General features: G+C 42.0%; 1 protein-coding gene across 1 annotated transcript in view; it reads left to right on the forward strand.

Moving 5' to 3' along the window:
• FHIT (fragile histidine triad diadenosine triphosphatase) overlaps positions 1–19,291 on the forward strand; it is a gene marked incomplete at both ends in the record, with an annotated part of 426,950 nt that extends 407,659 nt beyond the window's left edge. The window contains one exon of the mRNA XM_082004580.1: positions 19,190–19,291. Within this exon, the coding sequence (XP_081860706.1) occupies positions 19,190–19,291 (102 nt within the window). The remainder of the gene's footprint in view (positions 1–19,189) is intronic.
• Positions 19,292–22,547: the final 3,256 nt, after the last annotated feature.

Genomic DNA, 22,547 nt, shown 5'->3' on the forward strand with positions numbered 1-22,547 from the left:
CTTCGGCCACAACAACCCCAGGCAACACTACAGGCTTGGGGAGGAGTGGCCGGACACATGTCCGGCAGAAAAGGACCTGGGGGTGCCGGTTGACAGCCGGCTGAACATGAGCTGGCAGTGTGCCCAGGTGGCCAAGAAGGCCAACAGCGTCCTGGGCTGTATCAGGAATAGTGTGGCCAGCAGGAGTAGGGAAGTGATCATGCCCCTGTACTCGGCACTGGTGAGGCTGCAGCTTGAATCCTGTGTTCAGTTTTGGGCCCCTCACTACAAGAAGGATGTTGAGGTGCTGGATTGTGCCCAGAGAAGGGCAACGAAGCTGGTGAGGGGTCTGGAGAACAAGTCTTATGAGGAGTGGCTGAGGGGACTGGGGTTGTCAATCTGGAGAAAAGGTCTCCCTTCAGCTTCCTCATCGCTCTCTACAACTACCTGAAAGGGGGTTGTGGCGAGGTGGGTGCTGGTCTCTTCTCCCAAGTAACTAGCAATAGGATGAGAGGTAAATGGCCTCAAGTTATGACAGGGGAGGTTTAGACTAGGTATCAGGATAAATTTCTTTACTGAGAGAGTGGTCAAGCATTGGAACAGGCTGCCCAGGGAGGTGGTGAAGTCACCATCACTGGAAGTGTTCAAAAAAAAAAGTGAAGAAGTGGCACTTCAGGACATGGTTTAGTGGGTGTGATGGTGTTGGGTTGGTGGTTGGACTTGATTATCTTAAGGATCTTTTCCAACCTTAATGATTCTGCGATTCTGTATCTCTTTTAATAGCAGCAGATGACAGTCCTGACAAGTGTGCTGGCCTCAGTATAGGTATGACTGAAACTGAGTATCTGGAGCAAAAAGGAGCCATCTCCCTGCTTTCACTGCAGCCTGTTCCACCCCTTTTGTTCCCACACTGCCTCTTTTTGAAATTCCAAAGTGAGGTGGAAATGTTAGAGTAGGTATTACTTGACTTTTTTTCACCAATTCAGTGTAATTGTGGATGTACCAGTTATGATGTATTCCTAATTTATTTTGTGTTAATCACAATCGTGAGGTCACATACCAAGCTATCTTGTTTGGATGAATGCAGGCTCCTCCCTTTCGGTGCTGCTTTTATTAACAATGGTCATTATGGGTTTCCAGACTATTGTGTGAAACCTCACGTTTTCCTCACGTGCTGAGCTCACCTGCAGACCTCAATTATCACAGTGGGTCAAAGGACATGCTAGTGAATAAGAATGATGCTTATGAGTAAACACTGCAAGATGTGGTCCTCCCTTGCTGAGTCTCCTTTTACTCCTCAAGCACCATGCGTATTTTCTGCGTTGAGGCACAAGAATACTATAAATAATACTAAGTGTTCATTAGCTGGAATTGAAACATGATAATGGGGAAGTGTGGTAACAGGAGAAACTTCTGAAGATGCAAGAGAAGAGATGCTCTGAATGAAGGAAGTGTTGTTTTCCTAAAATTTGTCAAGAATGTTTAATTTTGAACCAGCAGATAACGTTTTCATGAAGAATTTAAACTAATTTGTCATAACTTTTCCATAGTTTTAATGCAGCTCTGCATGTGGTTTTCTGACTCACACTATGACTTAATTTCTTGTTCTATAATGTGCTTACTGCCATAATATGTGAGCATTCAGATGTCTTCATTCAATCACTTTAATTAAAGCAGGATTCCTTACCCTCAAATGTGGACAATGGGTAACACAGCCAGCTATGCTTGTTAGGCTCAGAAGGGGTTTTTTTAATTATATGTGTGCCTAGTGGTATTCAGTGCAATCCCATTTTAGTATTGAAGTGACTTCAAACAGATCTTAAGCCTATGCTCAGTATTAAGAATTTAAATGCCCTGCTGAAAGGGGACATGAATCGGCTTCTGATTTGCTGACAAAAATTGTTATCTAGAGAAAACATCCATCCTTCCTAGGATCTTATTAGATGAGCTGGAGATAATAGCCTTTTCCTACTGGTGCCAAAATCGGCACAAGATCCGTTTTCGCGTGGTAAGCAAAGGCTTAGTGCAGCAAGCTGGTTCAAACTATTTTGTTTTCTTTAGCTTAATTTCGGTCTTTCCCTCTCCTTTTATTAAAGAATGAACATGAGATGCTTCACAATATTAATTTTGAGGAGGCTTTTTAGCTGTGAACTGGGACAAAATTTTTTTGCAATAATGGATTTATCTAAATTTTTACCGATGCCCCAAAACCCCAGAGATGAGTTGGAAAGATGGAAACTCTTGACTTGATCTGTGCCACAGAAATAATCCCTAACACAGTTTTTATAGCTCTTCTAATGTTCTCAAAGGCTATCTTCTGAAATGTCTCCAGATGCTTGACACTGTTATCTAAAGCAAGCTTTTAAAAAATAAATACAGGGAAAGAAAAATGAAATGCATCAGTTCGGATAGCAGCGCTAGTAGCTGTGACAGGAGGCAGTGAACCACTAACCCCCGGGCGCAGTCTGGCTGCAGGGCAGCGGATAGTCCTGCCAGGGCTTTCCTCGACGCAGGATGGCCCTGGCTGGGCTGCTGAGGCACGAGAAGATGCGGAGAGCGCTCGGGTGGAACGCCGCGCGAGGGTTGGGCCCCGGACGCTTGCCCAGGGATAAAAGTGCCCGCTTGATGTAAAGAGTTTCTCCCCGACTTGGCTGAGCAGACCAGAGCCATTCCAGGAGCCCAGTGACATTTGATAAAGAGCATGAGGAAAATCAGGCTTGAAACGGTTTTTGAAATAGGAAGAGATTCATGTATAAATGCAGTGTGGTATTGGTTATAAATGGAAGTAGTGGAAATAAGATGATAGCAAAGAGTTTATTTTTTTTAACTACTATTTTGACTTTCCAAATTGTAGTGTGCTATAAAAACCAGGGGCTGGTAAAAAGTCAGGTAAACATCACAATATTCAGTATTCTCTGAGCGTAGATGAAGTAAGAGAGAAATGGCATGATAAGAAAAAACTTATTCTGTCTAGAAACATTAGTTTATAATGTTAGCTAAATTAAGCGGTTATCGATTATTAATATACATTCTCCTCTTACTGGCTTGTTTAATTTTTTTTCAAGCTTTCAGAATTTGCTGTGGGGTGCCCTCAGTTTGAGTGGCGATAGTGAGAGATTTCTGCTCTGTAGCATGCTGGCTGTTCTGCCAGCGAAGTAAACAGCGCTTCAGATAAGACTTGGGCTTGCAGCTTCGCTTAATGAGAACATGATCTTTCAGGGCACGAATTTGCTCATGTAACCAAATAGGCCATGCATATCCCTATTTGTTATAAAAATTAATATACAAAATAAACTCTGTGTAGCTATATGGGCAAGTTATATTACGTCTGTGTCCCTATCTGTGTAACTTCATTATAATATTACTCAGTAGCTCAGAGAAGAAATGACAGTGAAGTGCAGTGGCATCACGTGGGTGCTTCAGATGGAGGAGGGCTGATGCACTGTACCTGCACATGTCTCTCTACTGGTAATGCTGTCCTTTGCAGTGAGCTGTAGGTGATATGCACAGCACAAAATGCTTAGCTCTAAACTGAGGTTAAAATCAGTAAGGAATAGAACATAGGAATTTGTACCATGTTGTAGTTGATGACAAAATTAAATTGAATGCTGTAAGAAGAATAACAGCTATGCCATATTGCTGCATGGATGCTGTTATCTACATGAGTGTTCCTTTTTCTTAATGCTAAAATAATGCAGTGAAAAGGAAAATAGCGTCAGATTTATAATCTGTTTGAGAATGCTGCTCCTTTTACTGCAACCATGGTGCAAAGCAAGAGCTTCCTCACCATGTTTCCCCATGAAAGCAGGAATGATATTAAATGATACTGTCTCTTTATACCATTCACAGAGAAAACCAAGGAAAGCAGAAGGAAAGAGTCATGAGGTCCAGCAGTTGCCCTGCTATGCAGACAAGGAAGCCGTTGACCAGTCTCACAACCTGTCTTAGAGGCATTTGATAACTCTTTGAGATCATGCAGCTTGATATCTGTCATTCTACTCATGCTACTTAATGCACAGGGTGTATTATACAAAAGTGTTCTTTATTTTACAATAGGTATTCATGTAATTGTAGTTGCACAGTGGCCAGTAAGGCAGTGTGTTCTCCTTTCCTTCCAGGCCTCTCAATAAATTTGAACTTTTCCCAATATTTTTTTTTTAAATTCAGATAATTTAGTTATACTGATTTGAGTTTTCTGTCCTAATATAAAACATGCAACCAAAAAATGTTCTTTAAAAACTCTAGTGATGGAAAATGTAAAACAAATTTTAAAATTTGCTAATTCTAAACCCCTTTGTCGTTGGAGTGCTGCATAGCCGATCATTTCCAAGTAATTATGATGTGAAAAATGTAGGACCTTTTTGGTTCATATATATATCGAAGAGATGCAAAGCCAATATAAAAAATTTTAATTGGTTTGAGATAGTAGCAGGAAATGATTTTCCTTCATTTGTAGAATCAAAAAAAAATTAAGGTTTCTGAGCTATTAAATTTGGGAAAGGAGTGCATATTTCTGTACTGCAGTTACTCATGTGTGAAATACAGAAAAATGTTAATTGAGGTAGGTTTGTGAAGTGAAATTAGTTGCAAGTGGAGTGTAGATGAGAAAAGGGATTCTTAGGATGTTGTACCTCAGCCATACTTTGAGGTTAATTCATTAAAGATAATTGGAATGTTAAATAGTTTCCTATAAGGAATTGCTGCTATGGTGGTCTAACACTTCTAGCCTGATTGAATCAAATGCTAATTATTAATCTTCAGATTTACGTTATGCTTATTTATAGCGGACACCCTGATTACTTCCTTGACTGCTGGTAATCTTTTCTATCAAGAGTGACAGCCCTTCAGTCACCTGAAAATAAGGGCTTGAATGAGGGGAACGTCAGTAAAAGGAATTGCCTGTTCCTGTCCCTATCTCTGTATCCATTAAGTCTATGTTAAAAGTAGTAGCAGTTACTCAGTCTTTCAGTATTTCGTAGCTGATTAAATGCTCACCAAGAACTCTAGGGTAAATGCAAAGTCTTCGGTGTGGTTCTCTGAGTGGGCTTGACAACACTTATGTACCACAGCACCCAAAATTCAAACAAATGGGCTCTTGGCATGGACATAATATCAGTGGTTTTGCAGCCCAAATACCCAAACTGTGGTCTGGGTGGCTTGTTGGACTTGTCAGCATGACAGATCAACCGCCCTTGGGAGCAGAGAGAGGTGGTCTGGCCCTCCTGGCTCTACCCCATTTCCCACTGGGCAGAGGCTATGTGGTGTGGTGGGACACAATATCTCTGCCCTCCTCCAGGAGAGAGGCAAACCAAAAAATGCAGGATACATTCTCAATCATAAAAGCAGAATACCAAAGTGAGTTGGACAGAAGTGAAAAGAAATGTTGTTTTACATCAGAAAGCCAAATAAAAATCTATAGCCTGTTGCAGATTTCTTTTGCTTTCTTTTATTTATTACTGTGACATAATTGTCCTCTGCATCTATTTACTCTTTCTTGGGGTCTCAGGCTTGCATATTTCATTTGCCCAGATGGCCTGCATCACCTTGTGGAAGATGATCTTTCTGTGCTGAAAAGGTATGCGTGCCAGGTCCCACGCATGTTATCACTTATTTATTGCCTCCCTGGCGGCATGCTGTCGCCAACAGGCGTATAATTAGAATAGCTCAGGCTGGAGACCTGTGGAAAGTCTGAGTACTTTCATAATTGGCTAGCAAGCGCTGTAGGTTTGTGCTTGAATCCTCTATGATTTTCACTATCGGAAGCTCGAGTTTCTTTCTTCAGTGACATATTTATCCTCTTATAAAAAGAGGAAATCCTTGCATTTTGGATCTGTTCTCTTTTGCATTGACTTACTTGATGACTTGTTATTAGAAACAGCCAGGTTTTGCTTTTAGAGAAACTTCCTGTCATTTAAACAGAACAGCAGTGTCTCTCTCTTCTTGGGCTCCCACCCTGTACAAAACGAGAAAAAGTGAAAAGTAAGAGTAGGAGAAAAATGTTATCAGAAACAGCAAAGCCAACAGCATAATCTGCAAGTTCTGTGCGTACTGTTGTGATATCTGAAACATAATTATCAAGCTTAAGTTAATTAGACTAATGCTTAGAAAATCTGGCATGGCAGATTGTGGTAAGTAATTATATATACCGATTAAAAGATGTAATACACAGTGAGGAAAGGCAAAAAGAAAACTCCATTTGATACAGCCAGTGAGCATAGACAATTAAGAAGTCAAGTAGATGAGCACTGACAAAGATACTGAACTTTGTGGATGATGATGGGCAAGATGCCAATTTTCCAGTGGAACAGATTTTGCATAGTATCAGTCAAACTTTTGTTTTATGAAAATCCATGCTACTGTTTCCTAACTGAAATATATGAAGGGCCACTTGCTTTTTGCATTAGGATTAGCTGACATGAATACAAGGGTATGTGCAAACAAGAATGTGACATTAGAGTACTAGTTTACATATATATGGAAGTCATGTAAATGGCTTTTCTTAAAAGCAATTCACAAGATGTCATATGAGAAATAAAACTGTGAAGACAGTGTCTTCTGTAATTAAATGTAATGTAATAATGCTTACGGGTCAGAACGAATGAGGAAAGCTTGTGTGCCTTTCTACACGTCAGTACGTGCACAGGAAAACCCTGGAAACAGAGACTGAGAACATGGTATTTTTTGTGACATTTGCTTGAAGGCTAGTTTTAAAAAAAGATCTAAAGAAAGGAGACAAAAATGTAGCAGTAGAACTTCTGTGGAAGTTCTGCTTGCAAGGTACACTGCTTTGACTTCAAATCGTGTCTAAATGAATAAAATTATTTTGGAAGTCCTCCCCAATGTGTGGGACTGTACTACCTATTCCCCGATCAACTCCCTCTGGAAGAATGAGTGGGAAATCTGCAAATTCCTGGTCTGGCAAATTGACTTGAAGCAAGCCCATGCTAGATCCATTCTCACAGCATTTAATCCACAAGTATTTGACTGAGCTTCTGGAGTAGTGTACAACCCCTTCTCAGCTAAGCCATGTGTTTTATTCATATCTGCTGAAAATTGCTTTTATTTCCATTGATCTCATTGTTTCCTAAGGCACGAACAAACTGATTGAACTGAAAGCAAGCAAAATTACTTTTTGTCTCTGAAAATTGGGAATGTTTAGGTTGCTCTTCCCATCTTCGTACCCTTTGTGCCCTCCATGCACCCATGTTCATGTGATCACCCCGTCCGTGCAGTGCAGGATTTTCTGTAGTATGTCTTCTGAATTATGGTGAGAGAAGGTGGTGGTCTGCTGTCAGGGTACCATCACAGGATCAGAACTTGCAAAAACATTGCAAACAAAGAAAGTTCCTGTGACTTTTCCAGATGATTTTTTCTAAAATATCTGTGCTTGGAATATTAATTCTATCCAAAAGCAGTGATACTGAAGTCTACATATTATATAATAATTGTTATGCAAATGCTATCAATTCATGATGGCTATATAGAAATGTGGGAATGTCTGGGAGGATGTAACATGGGCAATGGCGACTGTTTTTTCCTAGGCAGTTCAATAAGATCTTCAATGTATTTTTTGTCAAAAGCAGCTTCTACTAGTAGGAAGGTATCAGCCTTAATTAACTGCAACATGTATCCAGCTAAAATTAATTCTCCCCAAATTCACAGTCCCTTCACTGAAATTAATTGCAGAATATTATATTCCTAGTCTATTATGCCTTCCCTGTTCTTCAGTGTAGGCATAATGTGGGTACAACTGTGGTCTTATTCCCCAGAAAAAGAATTTCAACAGAAGGCAAACACTGCAGATTTGAAAAGGAGCAGATAGATTCCTCCTGCTCCTGCTCCTCACAGTGAAGGCAGCCTGTGCCCCTCCACCCCCCCACCCCCCCAAAAAGCCACTGCTGTCCCAATCTGAGTTTCACTAAGTAAGGGTTCATGTATTGGCCCCCTTGTTTGTGACTTTGTGTTATTTGATTTAGTGTATGAGTTGAGGTTCATCTGAGGGATGAAGGAGCCTGCCTGAGCAATACCAATCTGTTCCTCACTTGCCCTGCTCTTCCCTTGACTGGGTCTTTCCACTAATGCTGGGAAGGCAGTGCAGGCGCCTCTTGCACAGCTTGCACCTTCTACATTCGTCCAACCCAAACAGAATCTTGGACTGTATTCTGCTATGGGTAGTTTGTGAAGTTTGTACAACAGGAAAAAAAATAGATTGGGCAAAATCCTATGTAATGTCCCTTAAGACAACTTCCCGTGTAAGTTTTATGGCAATATTAACTGACTGGAGAAGCTGGAAGAAGTGATTGACTATCTGAAAACTCCAGTTCTGCTCCCATATCCAGGTCTGCTGCTATATACTGCCATCATAACATCAAGAAGTGTGAGCCTCCGATGGGTTTTATAAATGTTCTAGACATTGAAGATTTTCTTTTCCCTTTACTGCTACTTTAAGAGATGAATTTGCAGACACTGGGATATTTGCCCTTGACAAAGCTTGTCTGGTTCTTATGCCACTAGGTCAGTAGAATATCAATAGATTCTTAATGTAGTCTGTCTTTTAGAGTTTCTTTCATTTTTCAGAGCAAGAGTAAATGTCATTCATATTGGCAGGTTATAATGGGAACATAGAGATACTAATTTTTAAAAATATACACAGCTTCTTTTAAATAGTCTTGGTCTCCCTCTTGTGTGTCTTCAGTGTGTCTGTAGCAATTACAAGGTTAGATATCCCTTAAGATGCTACAAAAGGTCATTTTGTTGTCTTTTCTACCCCATGCCTCAGTGAAATATTCATGGTACGGCTCAGGTATTGGGATTGGGTTTAATGTTTCGTTGCATCACCATCTGTTTTGTTGTTGCAGTTGTTGTTTTTTCCCTTGGTGGGGGGTGAGGACGCATGGAGGCAGCAGTGAGGGATGCTGGCATATGGGTCCAGACCTGATATAAACGGCAGGTACTGAATCTGCAGGAGCAGAGTAGCTCCTCTGATTTGAGCTATTTTCTTTTTAACGTTAAAAGTCTTTCTGGTGAAAATCTGCCATAATGCATGTAGATCATCAGTGGTAGATAGTGTCTGTGTCTCCTCAAAGGCTATGAAGCCACATTAAAGTAGGCTTTTATATTATATGTAAAGTTCATTCATATAACTTAGCACAGGCATTGAAAGAAAGCTCCTCACTGAGACAAATGGCATTAACAAGTTCCAAGGAGGTATTCAGTAGAGTTTTCCAGAGTATTGCGGTGGCTCAGTGGCAAAGGGCAGCAGAGAGAAAGGCTAAACCTGCAAGGGAATCCAGGGCACCAGGAGGGCTTTGGCGCAGGTGCCCGAGTCCCTTGGCCGCAGCCAGCCCCAACTGCCCAGCTGGTGGTGGCATCGCTCCTTGGCCACCAGACCTGGGGACAACCACAGTGACACAGAGACCTAACACGGAGAACACCTGACAGGAGGGGCAGAGTGGTTTCTCTACTGTGGATTTCTTGTAGATGAGTTTTAAGCTCCCTTGTGACTTCAGTTTTACTGTATTGAGGGTGTTTGGCCCATTAACGTTTCACCAGGATTTTTCAAATCCTTTTTGATAATCTTGCTCTTTTTCAGCATTTCCCTCTTACTGCTGTTGATTTAAATGTCATGACATTTTAAACATGACTTATTATAACAAAACAGTATATAAAACAATATGCTGCATAATAAATGAAGCCATATTTTTCAGAGTGAGTGTTAAATGAGAGCAATTTATTGCTCAACCTATTTTAGTACCGACTTACTAGAGGGTATTGGCTGCTTAAATCCCAGGGAGGCAATCTCTGAGGTGTGGTGGCCTTGCGTGTGCAAGGCTGGAAGCTAAAGAAGTATCTGAGGGATGCCTGGGGGAAAAGACTGTCCTGAGGATGTAGCTTCATCCAGGAGTGCCGTGATCGTGAGCGCTGCGGCGAGAGCAGACAGGACCATCCTGGGAAGGGCTGTTGGAGGGTGAGGGGTCCTTGTGTGAGAAGCACACACAAAAGCAGGCTTTGAAACCCCAGTGGTTTGTCTCAAGCATGCCATATGTGTAATTTTAGACATCTGAAGTCTCCTTAAAATCCTCCTACAGTCAGTGGAGAGGGTGACTCAGAGTATGAGCTACTCCAGGACACGTTGTCTGAATGTTTTCTTCTTAATTTCAGAAAGTGTTGGTGGGGGTGGGGATTTGTTTAATAGGAATAAGCTAATTCCCCAGAGACGAAGAAATGTGTTCTCTGCTCTGACCATCATGGGCTCTTCCTGCAGCTCCTGCAGCCATGGCGAGTAGGGTGAAGGTCCCCCCCAGGAGATGGGGGCCCGCTCATGTCCCCCTGCACACTGAACCGGCTCTGTGCCAGTGCCATGGGACCTTCCTTTGTGCTGGCAGGAGGAAAGAACAAACGCAAAGAAAACAAATAAACCAAATCAACCTCCCTAACACACACGTGTCTGTCTTGGCATGTCATGAATCGGATTGAATGTGCTCAGGGTACAGCAAATATTTGTCTAAAGTTAAGAAGATTAGTAGGGGAAGTTCTGACTTTGAAACTGCCTGTGTCGGGAGCCAGAATACATCAGCCTGATACAGGCGCCTTGAGGTTATCTCTGCTCTTGGAGTGGGACATGCACATCGCTCTGCAGCTCTGACCTTTTGGGAAAAGGCTTTCAGTCAAGTAATACATGCACCTGCATGAAATTTTTGAATCACTGACTCTATCCTTGATTAAAGTGCTTTTCCTTGATTAAAAATAGCCTTTTTCCAAATGAGTAATGTTGCATGGCAGGCTGTGCACACAGGGTAGCATTTCCTCCAACATTATCACATCGATGACATTGCCATTTCTTACCCAGGTCTATGCAATACATTTCTCTCGTGTAGGCAACCCTCTAGCAAATGCCATTAAGAAGCTCCCCACAATCATCTACCTTTTCTTCCCGGGTGAGGAAGACTGCGGAGGTGTTTATAACATTCTCTGCTAATGAGGAGGATAATGGGCATGGTGAAAATGTATCCAAATACGTTTATAGATCCTTGCCTGGATTTGTATCAGGTTGCAAATAGCAGTTCTCCAAGTTGTTGGCAGGACTTCTTACCCTGGTGGATATTCCTTCAAGTATCTCCTTTGTAATATGCTCACTTTCCAAGAATTTTATCTCAGTTGGAGCCAAACTGGAAGTCTGTCAAGATTTGAGCTCTTCAGAGTGCAATCTACATATTTCACCGAACGGCAAATGTGTTTTCTATACAACCATCATTCTGCTTGTGGGCTTACTTGTCTTTTATACTTTCAAGAGCAAATTTCTTAGGATGCCTTTTATATTTATTCTTTTTCCTATCATTTTTGTATGCAGAATGGTTAGAAACTAGCATTTGCAGAGTTTATTTTAGCAAAGCACTTAAACACATATGCTTAAGGGTTTTATGTAACCTTTATATATGTTTCCACAAAATTCTCTTCATCTAAGTGCTTTGCTAAAATGGGTGCAGTTATTCATATGTCCACGTGAAGTGTGAGGTTCAAGTCTTTCCCCAAAGCACAACAATAAAACTGGAAAATAATATTTGCAGTCACTATGACAAAGAGTCAATTGGAGGAAAAAAATACACCACTCTAAAACACAGCTTTGATAAACTGAGATTTCCAATGGAATATATGCTTTGCGCAATAATATCAGCAGCTGTGAGGTAGCAGTGTATTTCTTGTGGAAGTGGTAAAATAATTGGAGAAGGATCTTCCAATATATAGTTAAAAAATTGTGTCATATGTAGAATGCAGGCAACTTTGGCTTCTTATACATCTCCTTACATAACTCAGGTTTAATACAGCAAGTAAAAACATCTCAAAATCAGGGACTTCTGATTCATGCAAATGCAGATATCTGTATGATATAGAATCTTAAGCAAAGTCAGCAGATGAGAAAATGATAGGATGTGGGTTTTTTCTGCAGTGTTCACTGTAAATTAGAGCAATTAAATTACAGCAGTCTCGTAGCTGTAATTAAATATGGAGATGGGCCCAGAGATGCGGAAAGCGCTGAAGTGCCTGGGCTGCTCAGGCTGTGGAGTGGGACCAATGGTAAAGGCACCTCAGAAATGGGTCCTGATCCCATGGCAGCTAATGGGGAGCAGCCAGGCCTCTTGCAATGTGTTAGCACAAAGTCTTGTAGGTGGTTTCTTAGTTCATCAAGGAGGACCATGCCACACTTGTTCTCTGCCTGTGTTTTTGCCTTTCCTGGGGCCCTGCCCGGAGCATTTGCATGGTGGATACCCAGGGCTGTGGGAGCTCCTGCAATGAGTACCTCCCGGTAGGTAAAACAGGATTTAGGGCCATGTTGATTGCAGCATCCCTGAGAAGATGCTTTGTGAAACTGCTGTTGCATCCATTATTCTTTCATTTCGTGCTGCTAGTCAAGTCGAGACCCAAACCACAACTGAAGGCCAATGGGATGGAGGCAGGAGGCATGGGCTAGCAGAGGAGACTGCCCACCAGAAAGCTCACACTCCCTTTAGCAAGACAGCAGAGGGTGAGGAAAGGGTAGAGCGTAGCAGGAGGTACAGATAACAGCACTAAATGTCACATTTAATTACATTGTGGGGAGGGGTGGAAATGAAGTCTTACTGTGAGGATATAAGCTAAATAAAAAGAGAAGTGAAAGGAAAGAAAGCACTGGGGGAAAAGAACGAGGAGGACAAGACCAGGGAGAAGAGGGCAAAAGAGGCAATTCAAGAATTAGGTTGATGTAAAGGGCAGTATGAGAGGAGGCACAGACGGCTGGAAGTCACCACCAGGACCAGGAGGTCCTTAGTATCACCAAAGGAATGAGGAGCCATAGCCAGCTCAGTCCTTAAGTATTTCTCCCATGTGGTGGGATACTCGAAATGAAGCCCCACCACGTCTGCTTGCCACGGTGCAAGAATAGGGCAGGGATGTGCTGTGCGTGTGTGTTCATCACGTGGCTCTGGGTCCATAAGGGAGTTGGAGGAAGGGGAACGTGCAGCAGCCCTGGGATTGTTTTTGTCTGTAGTCTCTGGAAAAGGGTTGCCACTGGAGAGAAAGCAGATGAGACTTTCAGCCTCCTCATGGTTCACATGTTAATCTGATTGCTGAAATATCACTCTACAGATTTCACCCAAGTGTGGGAATTAAGTATGGAAAATACACACCTGGGTATCCCAAGGTGTGTTGGTAATAACAAACACCACCAGCTGCAAACTGCTGGCAGAAATTTCTTTTGGTTTTTTTTGTTAGCTGCTGGTTTTGATAACAATATAACTTATAATCCCCAAGGCAGTTGAGTTTTGTTGTGTTGCAGCAGTTTGGTATAATTAGTCTCCAGCACTATGATTTTTCTTTTAGTTAAATACTTTGGAGGTTATAAACTCTTAACTATCAACAGTAAATATTCATGGAGAGTGAGAATAGTGCTAACTACTGTAAAAGCTTTTTTCCCCAATATTTTTGGCTACTGCTCTATATTAACACAGGTTGCTTTTCTGCTGGTGTTATGGCTTAAGTAGAACAAGCCATAATATAGATGTTACTTCAAGCAACAGCCAGTCCTAGATCCAGGTCCCCTATAGTCTGCTGCATTGACAATTCTGGGCTCCTCTGCAAAGGGCAAGAAGGAGAGGTTCCCCAATGAGAATGTGTTATAAAACAATTTTGCATTTCCCTTAAGAATTGCAGTGATAAAAACAGACCATTCGGCAGCACTAACAACTTTAATAAAATAACATAAAGCACAGCTGTCAGGTCTGCCTGCATCTCACACTGGGAGACATGAGTGAGAAAATGAACACTTCTCACAAGCAGAAATATTCAAAGAGCTTCACTGTTTACAAGTAATCAAGACTGACAGTCATAGATTATTGGTGGAAGAGCATTTTCTGCTTGAGGTGAAAGAGGAGGATAATTTATTAGGAAGCCCAAGAAGTCAGACATCAGTAATGATCTGCTTGAAGAAGGGCATATCTTAGAAATAGTGCATTTATTTGTACTGCAAGGCAAGAAGATGTACAAAGTTATAAACAAGAGTCTTAGTGCTTGAAGAATGTTGAACAGACAGTGTGTAATTTGCTGGGCAACTGCGATTAGAGAATTGACTAATGTGCGTCTCGGTGCTTGTTCAGAATATTAAAAGAAAAAGTTAGCATAATAGAGATTTGTCTAAAAGAAACGTTCATGCGCTCCCATCCTCTCCCCTCCTTTCGGAGTTATCTGAGCTACGCTAATCTGGTTGCTGACATTTTTCTTAGTGCTTCCCCCTCTGAGACATTCCCGTGATACAACAACGGGTTTGGCTTCGGAGAATTGGGGCTTTCCGAGTTTTGCAGTGCAACATCTTGTCCGTCTGCTGTAGTGTTTTTGCATCACCTTTCTCTTATGAAACAGGCACAGCACCAGCAGTTTTGAAATGGTAACTAGCTTGGAGCTCTGTGGACAAGGTTCTGTAGGCTGCCGCCCGCCCCGCCTGCGTGCGTGCCGCGGCACGCGCTCCGGCCTGCAGCGGCGCAAGGCTGCGTGTAGGCACGCCCCGCTCCCAGCACCGATGCCGTGACCTGCAGGAGGAATTGCTGTCCAGATACCAAGGAATACTGCTTCCTTCCTGGGGCGCAGCCTGGACCAGAAGGATTTGGTTACAGTTAGAAGACGAAGCTCACGTCAGTATAAAACACCGTGGAGATCCATCCCTTGTAGTTTGGTATTCATTGTCTCTGTTCCTGTCAGGCTCACCCAAAGCTTGTATCTTTTTTCTTATTTTTTTTATTTAATCATTATAGCTTCCTATTTCTTCTTTCTTTCACTCAGTGTAGGGGTTGTATATTTTATCCTGTATTTCACCAACTTTGGCTAACATTACCATAACATTGCTGAGAATAAGCTGTGCTTCCCCGCTCTTCTCCTGCTCCACCTCTACATTCTATTGCTTCCCCTGTATAATCCGAACTTTCCGTAGCATGTCAGCTGTTTGTAAAGATGCACAGCTGGGACTTGCATGTGCGTGTAGATGCGAACACACTCCAAGGCACAGAAGTCCCTTAGAAACAAGTAGATGGGTTTCGGGGGAGACAAGAAGTCTCTCATTACCCACCGAAGAGTGCTTGTCAAGAGAGCCCAGTGTGCCTGCAGAGCTCTGCAAAAGCCCTTGGTGGTGACCCTTTCATCCCATGGATGTCCCTGAAAAACCCTGAGCAAAATCTGTCCCCTTTACTTTAGTATTTTGCACAGAAGTAATTCTTGTAACATCACCATGTACTGTTTTCATCTTAGTTGAAATAGCAGCTGCTTATCACAACTAGAAATGCACACATTTGTGCGGGAAGGGATTCTGACAGTGAGCAGTTTCTTCTAGAATTCTTCATTGCAAGAAGGGCAACAAGAAGGGCAACAGCTGTTTTTTAGGGGCCTTTGGGTAATATGGAAGTCCTGTCCCAGGAACTGTGGAGAAGGTATCAAAAGTGGTTTTGAGAGGAGGTGGATCAGTCAATCTCCACCAGGGAAATATGAGCAAAACATCTCTCACAGAAAATCATGTCAGGCAGATGATGTGAGGCTCTGGGTAAGATTTTTTTTTTTTTTTTTTCTTTCCAGAGCTTGCAGAAGTAGAATTGTTGTACAAGAAGTATCACAGACTTCAAGCTAGTCTGTGTTTGAATATCTCTATTTGAGTAAGGATGTCAGCTCAAGTTCTCTAGCTTTTTCTGACTGGGGAATAAACAAAGGGAAATCACTAGTTTTTACAGATGGATAGCTGGCAAATAGAGGGGGGTTTTTTCCTTCGCTTTGAGCAGAACCTTGGAGTGTTCTCCAGGTGCAGGAGAGCATTGCTTCTCTTGTATAATCCGAACTTTCCATAGCATGTCAGCTGATTGTAAAGATGCACAGTTGGGACTTGCATGTGCGTGTGAATGTGAACACACTCCAAGGCACAGAAGACCCTTAGAAACAAGTATTGACTGTTACGTTTGTTTCCCACCTGAATTCTAAATCAATACAATTTAATACTGAAATATGTATGATGTTCTTCCCTGAAAGTAGCTTTCCAACTCAGACAAAATACTATGGAGACTGTCTTAGCCTCTTAAAAAAAAAAAAAGTAGCTCTTGCTTACTGAGCCTCTTACATAGAGATCTGAACCTGGTTGAAAAGTACTTACAGAGCAACACGTGAAATAACTATCTGAAACCAACCCATCCATGATCCCAGTATCCTGTCACCATTGGAGACCTCTAGCAGAAGCTAAGAGAAGATTTGAAGAATCAGGCAGATGCCTTCATTGTGCTCTCCAGCCTTCATTAATGCAGAGTCTCTGAACAAGAGGTGGCATCAGCAGCCCTTTATTTATCTTCCATTTATTGGTATCGCTCATCTTGAATCTGCATAATGTTTAGCATCCAGAACATTCTGCAGCAAGGTTATCCATAATTTAGGTGTTGTGCTTCAAAGTGGCTAGCTATACAGTTTGGTTTGTAGTGGAGCTGCAGGATGGCGATAGCAGAGAAGGGTAGGCAGCTATCAGAGATGGTTTTCCAAATCTTCACAGTGGTGGTTAGATAATATCAGAAACTAATTGGCACTGGAGTGATAACTGCTTGTTGCACTTCAGAAATTACTGACATAGTAAAAGGTTTGAACACAGAACAGACCTGGGATCCTGTTTGGGTAGACATAGCAATTTCATACCGAAATAATACTCATCTGTAAGTCAGTCGAACAACAAATGCATTGGCTGTGGCAATGCTTTCACACTGCAGTCTGTTGTTCGTCATACCCAGTGTGTCCACAAAATGTGGATATGCCTTTTCAGTGTGAGGTGCGTGACCGCCTGCCGCAGCAGAGCATGGTAAGGCGGTGTTGAGCGCTTTCGCGCCGGGCTGGGCTTGCTGCGCGGTACCGCGGGCTCTGCACCAGGAGCCAGGGCTGCTGAAGTAGGCTGGGCTTCCAGGCAAGTTTCAGAATTCATGGCTGCTCCCCATATATCTGTTTTAAACTTTAAGTGAAAGATTGATTATTTTTAAAGGTTAGCAATTATGTAGCAAAAGAAACCCTCTCCTTTGCCAGCTTTGAGAAGTCATCATGGTCTGCGACTTCACGCAGTTCTCATTTAAACAACAGCAGCCATTTCAGGATATGCCTCCTTGTTACTGTTCACTTCAGTTTCTTTGAACAAGGCAAAAAAAACCCCTACAACTCAAATCCCCACCTTTCTAGTCTCCTTCTGGACTTGGCTCTCACCCGGGTTGCACAGGAACAGGATAGCAGGGGAGAACGGCAGTCACTAAATGCACTTCTTGCAGGTTAAACAGGGAGACCTGGAGGAACAGGGACTGCCCTCCCTTGCCTTCTAGCTGTTGCCTGCTCTATCTCCTGCTGATGCTAGGTCGAATGAGCAAGATACTGCTTTTTTCGAAAACCAACTCGCACTTCAGACAATTGAGTTGCCACCACTTGGCTCATCCTGGTGCATTCTCTTGGGAAGTGTAAGCGCTCGCAGTCCATGGGAAGTACAGAATGGTGTGTACTGTTTCCTGCAGCTGCCTCATTGCCAGGCCAGCTGTGGTACCCACACACCGTACAGGTGCATACGGTGGGTGACAGCAGGCACACAGACGCAAGGGATGCATGCACAACGTATACAGGGTATACACTATACCTCTTCCCGACTATTAAATTTTTCTCCGTAATACTGTAGCATTATTACAAGATGGATTTATAACACACCTAGAGCGAATGTAACAATGAAGATTAGTCCTCTACTAGTTGAACAGTAATACACTTTAATTTGCCTACAGCTACTGTATCGTATTGGCATGAAAGGAAATAGCTTTCTAATGCAGCTTCATCTGCTGAGCAGGAAGAAATCTGTGCTGCAGAATGTAAAACTACATAGGACTATAGCTGGCAGCAAAATTCAGAGTAGGAGAAACACAGCACAAATAAAAAGTATTTGTATGCTAACAATCCTAGTTTATTGTTAAACATGCCATATACAGTAACAGTTTGCTTGGCAGTTTCGGTATGGCTTCATCTTTGTTTTTCACTGCTTCATCGTCTGTACTAAAATTTATCTGGGAATAAAAGGTGTAAATTTGTTAGTTTCTGACTTTGTAACATTAACAAAAAGTTGATATTATGATTTTCTTCAGAAGCACCGATGCTGTTAATACAATCTGTGCTGTGTACCTAGAGACACACTGTAATTCTCAATACTTAAGCCGTTAATGCAAATGTTTCTGCTGTCTGTTGCAAGTGTAGTCTTCCCTTGATGAGTGGCAGGCATTCTTTGAGTGGAGATGTGTACAAATAGTCACTCAAGTGCTGGCACATATTTACCATGAAATAGAACTCCCTTCTGGAGAGCAGTAAAACCATCAGCTTCTCCCTTCTTCTGGAGAGGCAAAGGACGTATTTGAAATTGTCATGTCTGAGATAATAACACTTAATACTTACTGCATATGGGATAGAACTTATTTTTGTGGGCATATTATGCAAGCTAGATGCAAAAATTAACTGTTTCACATACTTTTGATATTTTTCCCCACTAAAGCATTAAATATAGTTGTGCTTAAAAGAACAAGTTTTGTTTCTAGACTAGGAATGTGTCTCACTTTCAACAAGGGCAAGGAAGGACTAATAACTTACATGCAGGGAGGGTATATATCTCTTCTGAAAACTACTGGTATAAACTGCCAATGGGAAACAGCTGCAGTAGGGTCTAGTTATCACAATAGCTCTTTGATGGGAAAGGTGGCCCCATGGGCAGATGAAAAACCAGAGAGAAAATTTTACATGAATTACTAACAAGGTGTCCAGGCAGCTTCTGCCTAGCTCACTCAATGGGTGTAATGGGCAATTCAAAATACTTGAGTGTGTGTGTTATCCTGTTACCCACCAGCTTTGCATCAAAGATTTGCAAGGTATCTGACCATCAGCTCACAAAGATGAACTCTGTCACTGCCTATCAATCACCCGGCACCTTGCATTATCATTGTAAATCCATCAGAGCCGGTTAACTACTGTCACCACTCTAAACCAGTAACCTTCACCCTTCGTCTCTTCATCACCAGGTCCCTCCATCCCGCAGACACATGGAATAATCACATTAGTTGCATATAGGCATGCCCTGAATTTGACAATAAAACTGGAAAAAAAAATCAAGAAACTGTTTGTTTTTGGTTTTTTTTTTTCTTCTTCCTCCCTGAAAAAAAAGTTGCAACAACATGACAAAGAGGATTCCTCTGACCAGTGGAGGACAGAAGAAGAAATGGCAGCTGAAGCAGCAATTCTGAAGAAGTATTTTCAGGAAGATTAAAGGTAATGATTTACACATTAACTTACTCTTGCAACACCCAAAACTCTGTTCAGTCCTCCATAGGCTTCTTAAGGACAGAGGGAGAATATATAGAGTGGAACAAAAGAAATGAAAGCTCCTAAGTTTTGTTTCCAAAAGGACACAGCATTCCAACAGTGTCTGAAATAACATGCTCCTTCTTGAACAAATCGGCACCAGCCTAGAGCGTTTAGTTTCCAAACAGCAAAAAATAACATATCCAGAAATCAGAATCATCAGCAGTTACTTAAGGGGAATGTCTAACCTAACATACCCTCACTGTCAGGAAATAGCCTTGGTACCTCTATGATGAGTTAAAAACTGCTGGGTCTGCGTACACGCAGATACGTGTATGCTCCTATACATGCAAAATCCCATCAGAATTCAGACTATAGAGTGAATAAGCAAATGCTAACATCATCTGGCAAATCTTAATCATCTGATCAGTTCAACTTTCAAAATTAAGCCTGCTGGGAAACTGCCTGTTCTGCTAAATCTTCCACTGGCCCTAAAAGAAAAAAAATATTTGCAGGGAGTAATAGAAAAGAGAAAACACTTGGCAAACACTAACATTGGTGCTCTAGAAATTGAGAGTTTTTCATTTTGTACCTCGAGTCCCAGAAGCCAGATTCTTCCAGCAGAAATGAACTGGCCCCCGGAGATCTATATGAGTTAAGCTGGGATGTACGCTGCAGCAATGATGCCAAGAGCTCCCTCTCCCCTGTTCCCAATATGTTGTTTGCCACCATCCAGCACTCTCATTTCTCTGTCGTTTCTGACTGTTTCATATTTTTTCCTCTGAAGAACCGAAATCCCATAAATACCCTTCCTCTCTGCCTGTGACTCACTGCTTGCAGCCCAGCTTGAGAAATTTTGAGCTAAACTACACCACGTGTGCGTGGCACACTTACGTGGCAGCTCTCGTTCTCTGTGCCATTGTGTCATCTCTGTTTGGGCTGGTTCATCTTTCCTTTCCATTTTTTCTTGCGTGATGACCATGCTCTTGTCTTGTCCAGCCAATTCAGCTGTGCCAACACTTCTATGCACTGGCACAGAGAAAGCTGTGTGACACACGAAATTCCCATCTGTGAAGGAAAGTTGTCCTCAGCATCTGGGCCCTAGGGACTTCCAGTGTTTGGAGCAGCAGGGTTTGGACTACACAGTCAAGTTTCCACTGTAGCTGCCGGATTTGTATTTAGACACTCACTTCTCACTTCTCAGAAATATGCTTCTCAAAAATAAATTACTCAGCCAGAAAGAGCATATCCTTAGATAATGCATACGTAAGCACTCTACTAACAGAGGCATTATGTAGTACTTCATCTATGGCACAGCAGCAAATGAACAGTACTTAGGATAAAATGGTGCATCTCTATTCTGATGTGATGTTGTTCCCTATTATATATTTGGTAAGTTTTTGGGGGTTGTTTTGGTCTGGTTAGAAATGAATTTGAAATGCTTTTCTGCAGAGGTTCTCAAAAGGGTTGGAATTAAATCCCACATATCAATAAAATGTTTTTAGGCTTTTCTGATACTAAACACAAAGATGGATAGATGGTATAAATTCATTCCCTGCAAGAAAATTCATGTGGCTGGACTTTTATTTCCATTTATTATGAAAATAAATCAACATGTCCCTGCATGTATGACCTCTTGATAAGTTCCCCATGATATTAAGGTCATTGCCTTTCCTAGAACAGACTGGTAAATTAAATCTTCCTGGCATCATTATCATGAGAGTATTTTGCCTAGTACAGGCAGTCCTTTCAGCCCTTAATTCCCAACACAAGGCATGACTGTCAATCTCTTCTCCCTGACATTGTTTTTCTTCTGAGGTTTAAGGCTCTGAACCTGAGGTAAAGATGTATCTGAGCACCTTCTGAATTTCTCAACCTTTATCTACTCTCTTAACCTTTCTTCTAAAGTGATGAAGCTTGAAAACTTTGGCAAATTAACAAGGTTATATACAAGGTTATATGCATCCTTCTTCGAAGCTATTTCTGTGTTTCACCTACAAAGGATTTATTTTGCCATTTAAAAGTTCACCTGGATGCTATTTGACTTGAGTTTTTTCATGCAACACAGGGAAAGATAGAAAGAGTTGAATGTGGGTGTTCTGGAGCCAATAAATAGCAATTTTTAAGGCCTTGCATGTTATTTTTCTACTTAAGTGTTTTGTTCAAAGAAGCCCAGCTCAGCTAGATCAGCCTGGACAGACTGAGCTGCATTTCAGAGCTTTCCCAGCTACCCTTAACTTTTACCACAAGTCTGTCACCAATGGTCACAACTCCTATATGACTTGACTAGGTACAGTAGCACCTTTTACCTGTATTTATAGACTATCTGACCAAGAAGGACTTGCAGGTGACTTTTCTTTTTTTCTAAGAAATACTTGAACAAAGCAAGAACCCCTTGTTTCTCTCCCTGCTACATTTGCTGGTGCTGATCCCTCTTGGTTGGTTGAGTAGCCACAGCTGAGTGCTTCTACACCAGTCCCTAGATGTTCAGAAATATCCAGCCACATGCTTAAAGAAATGAACCCCATTTAGCCTTCCTAAGTTTACACCCTTGAGAAAATACTTGTCTTAAAATAACTTATTTGTGTGTACAATTGCCTAGAGCAGATGAAAGTGAAATCAGTGAGTGAATTTTGTGTTTTGCACGCCACTGTATCTCATCTCATTAGGACTTTTCACTTCTTGAACACCTCCAGCTCTGCAGGGCTGCTCACGGTGCTGTGTCTGCAGAGCTGGAGTTCACAGAATCATTAAGGTTGGAAAAGATCAAGTCCAGCCGTCAACCCAACGCCACCATGACCACTAAACCATGTCCTGAAGAGCCACATCCACACATTTTTTGAACACTTCCAGTGCTGGTGACTCAATCACCTCCCTGGGCAGCCTGTGCCAATGCTTGACCACTCTCTCAGTGAAGAAATTTATCCTATATCCAGTTCTAAACCTCTCCTGGTGCAATTTGAGGCCACTTGCTCTCATTCTATCACTAGTTACTTGGGAGAAGAGACCAACACCCACCTCACCACAACCCCCTGTTGTAGAGAGTGATGAGGTCTCCCCTCAGCCTCTTCTTCTCCAGACTGAACAACCAGTTCCCTCAGCCGCTCCTTATAAGACTTGTTCTCCAGACCCCTGACCAGCTTCGTTGCCCTTCTCTGGAACACGTTCCAGCACCTCAATGTCCTTCTTGTAGTGAGGGGCCCAAAACTGAACACAGGATT

Source organism: Phaethon aethereus (assembly GCF_964289735.1).
Source record: "Phaethon aethereus genome assembly, chromosome: 11".
NCBI classification, from domain to species: Eukaryota; Metazoa; Chordata; class Aves; order Phaethontiformes; family Phaethontidae; genus Phaethon; species Phaethon aethereus.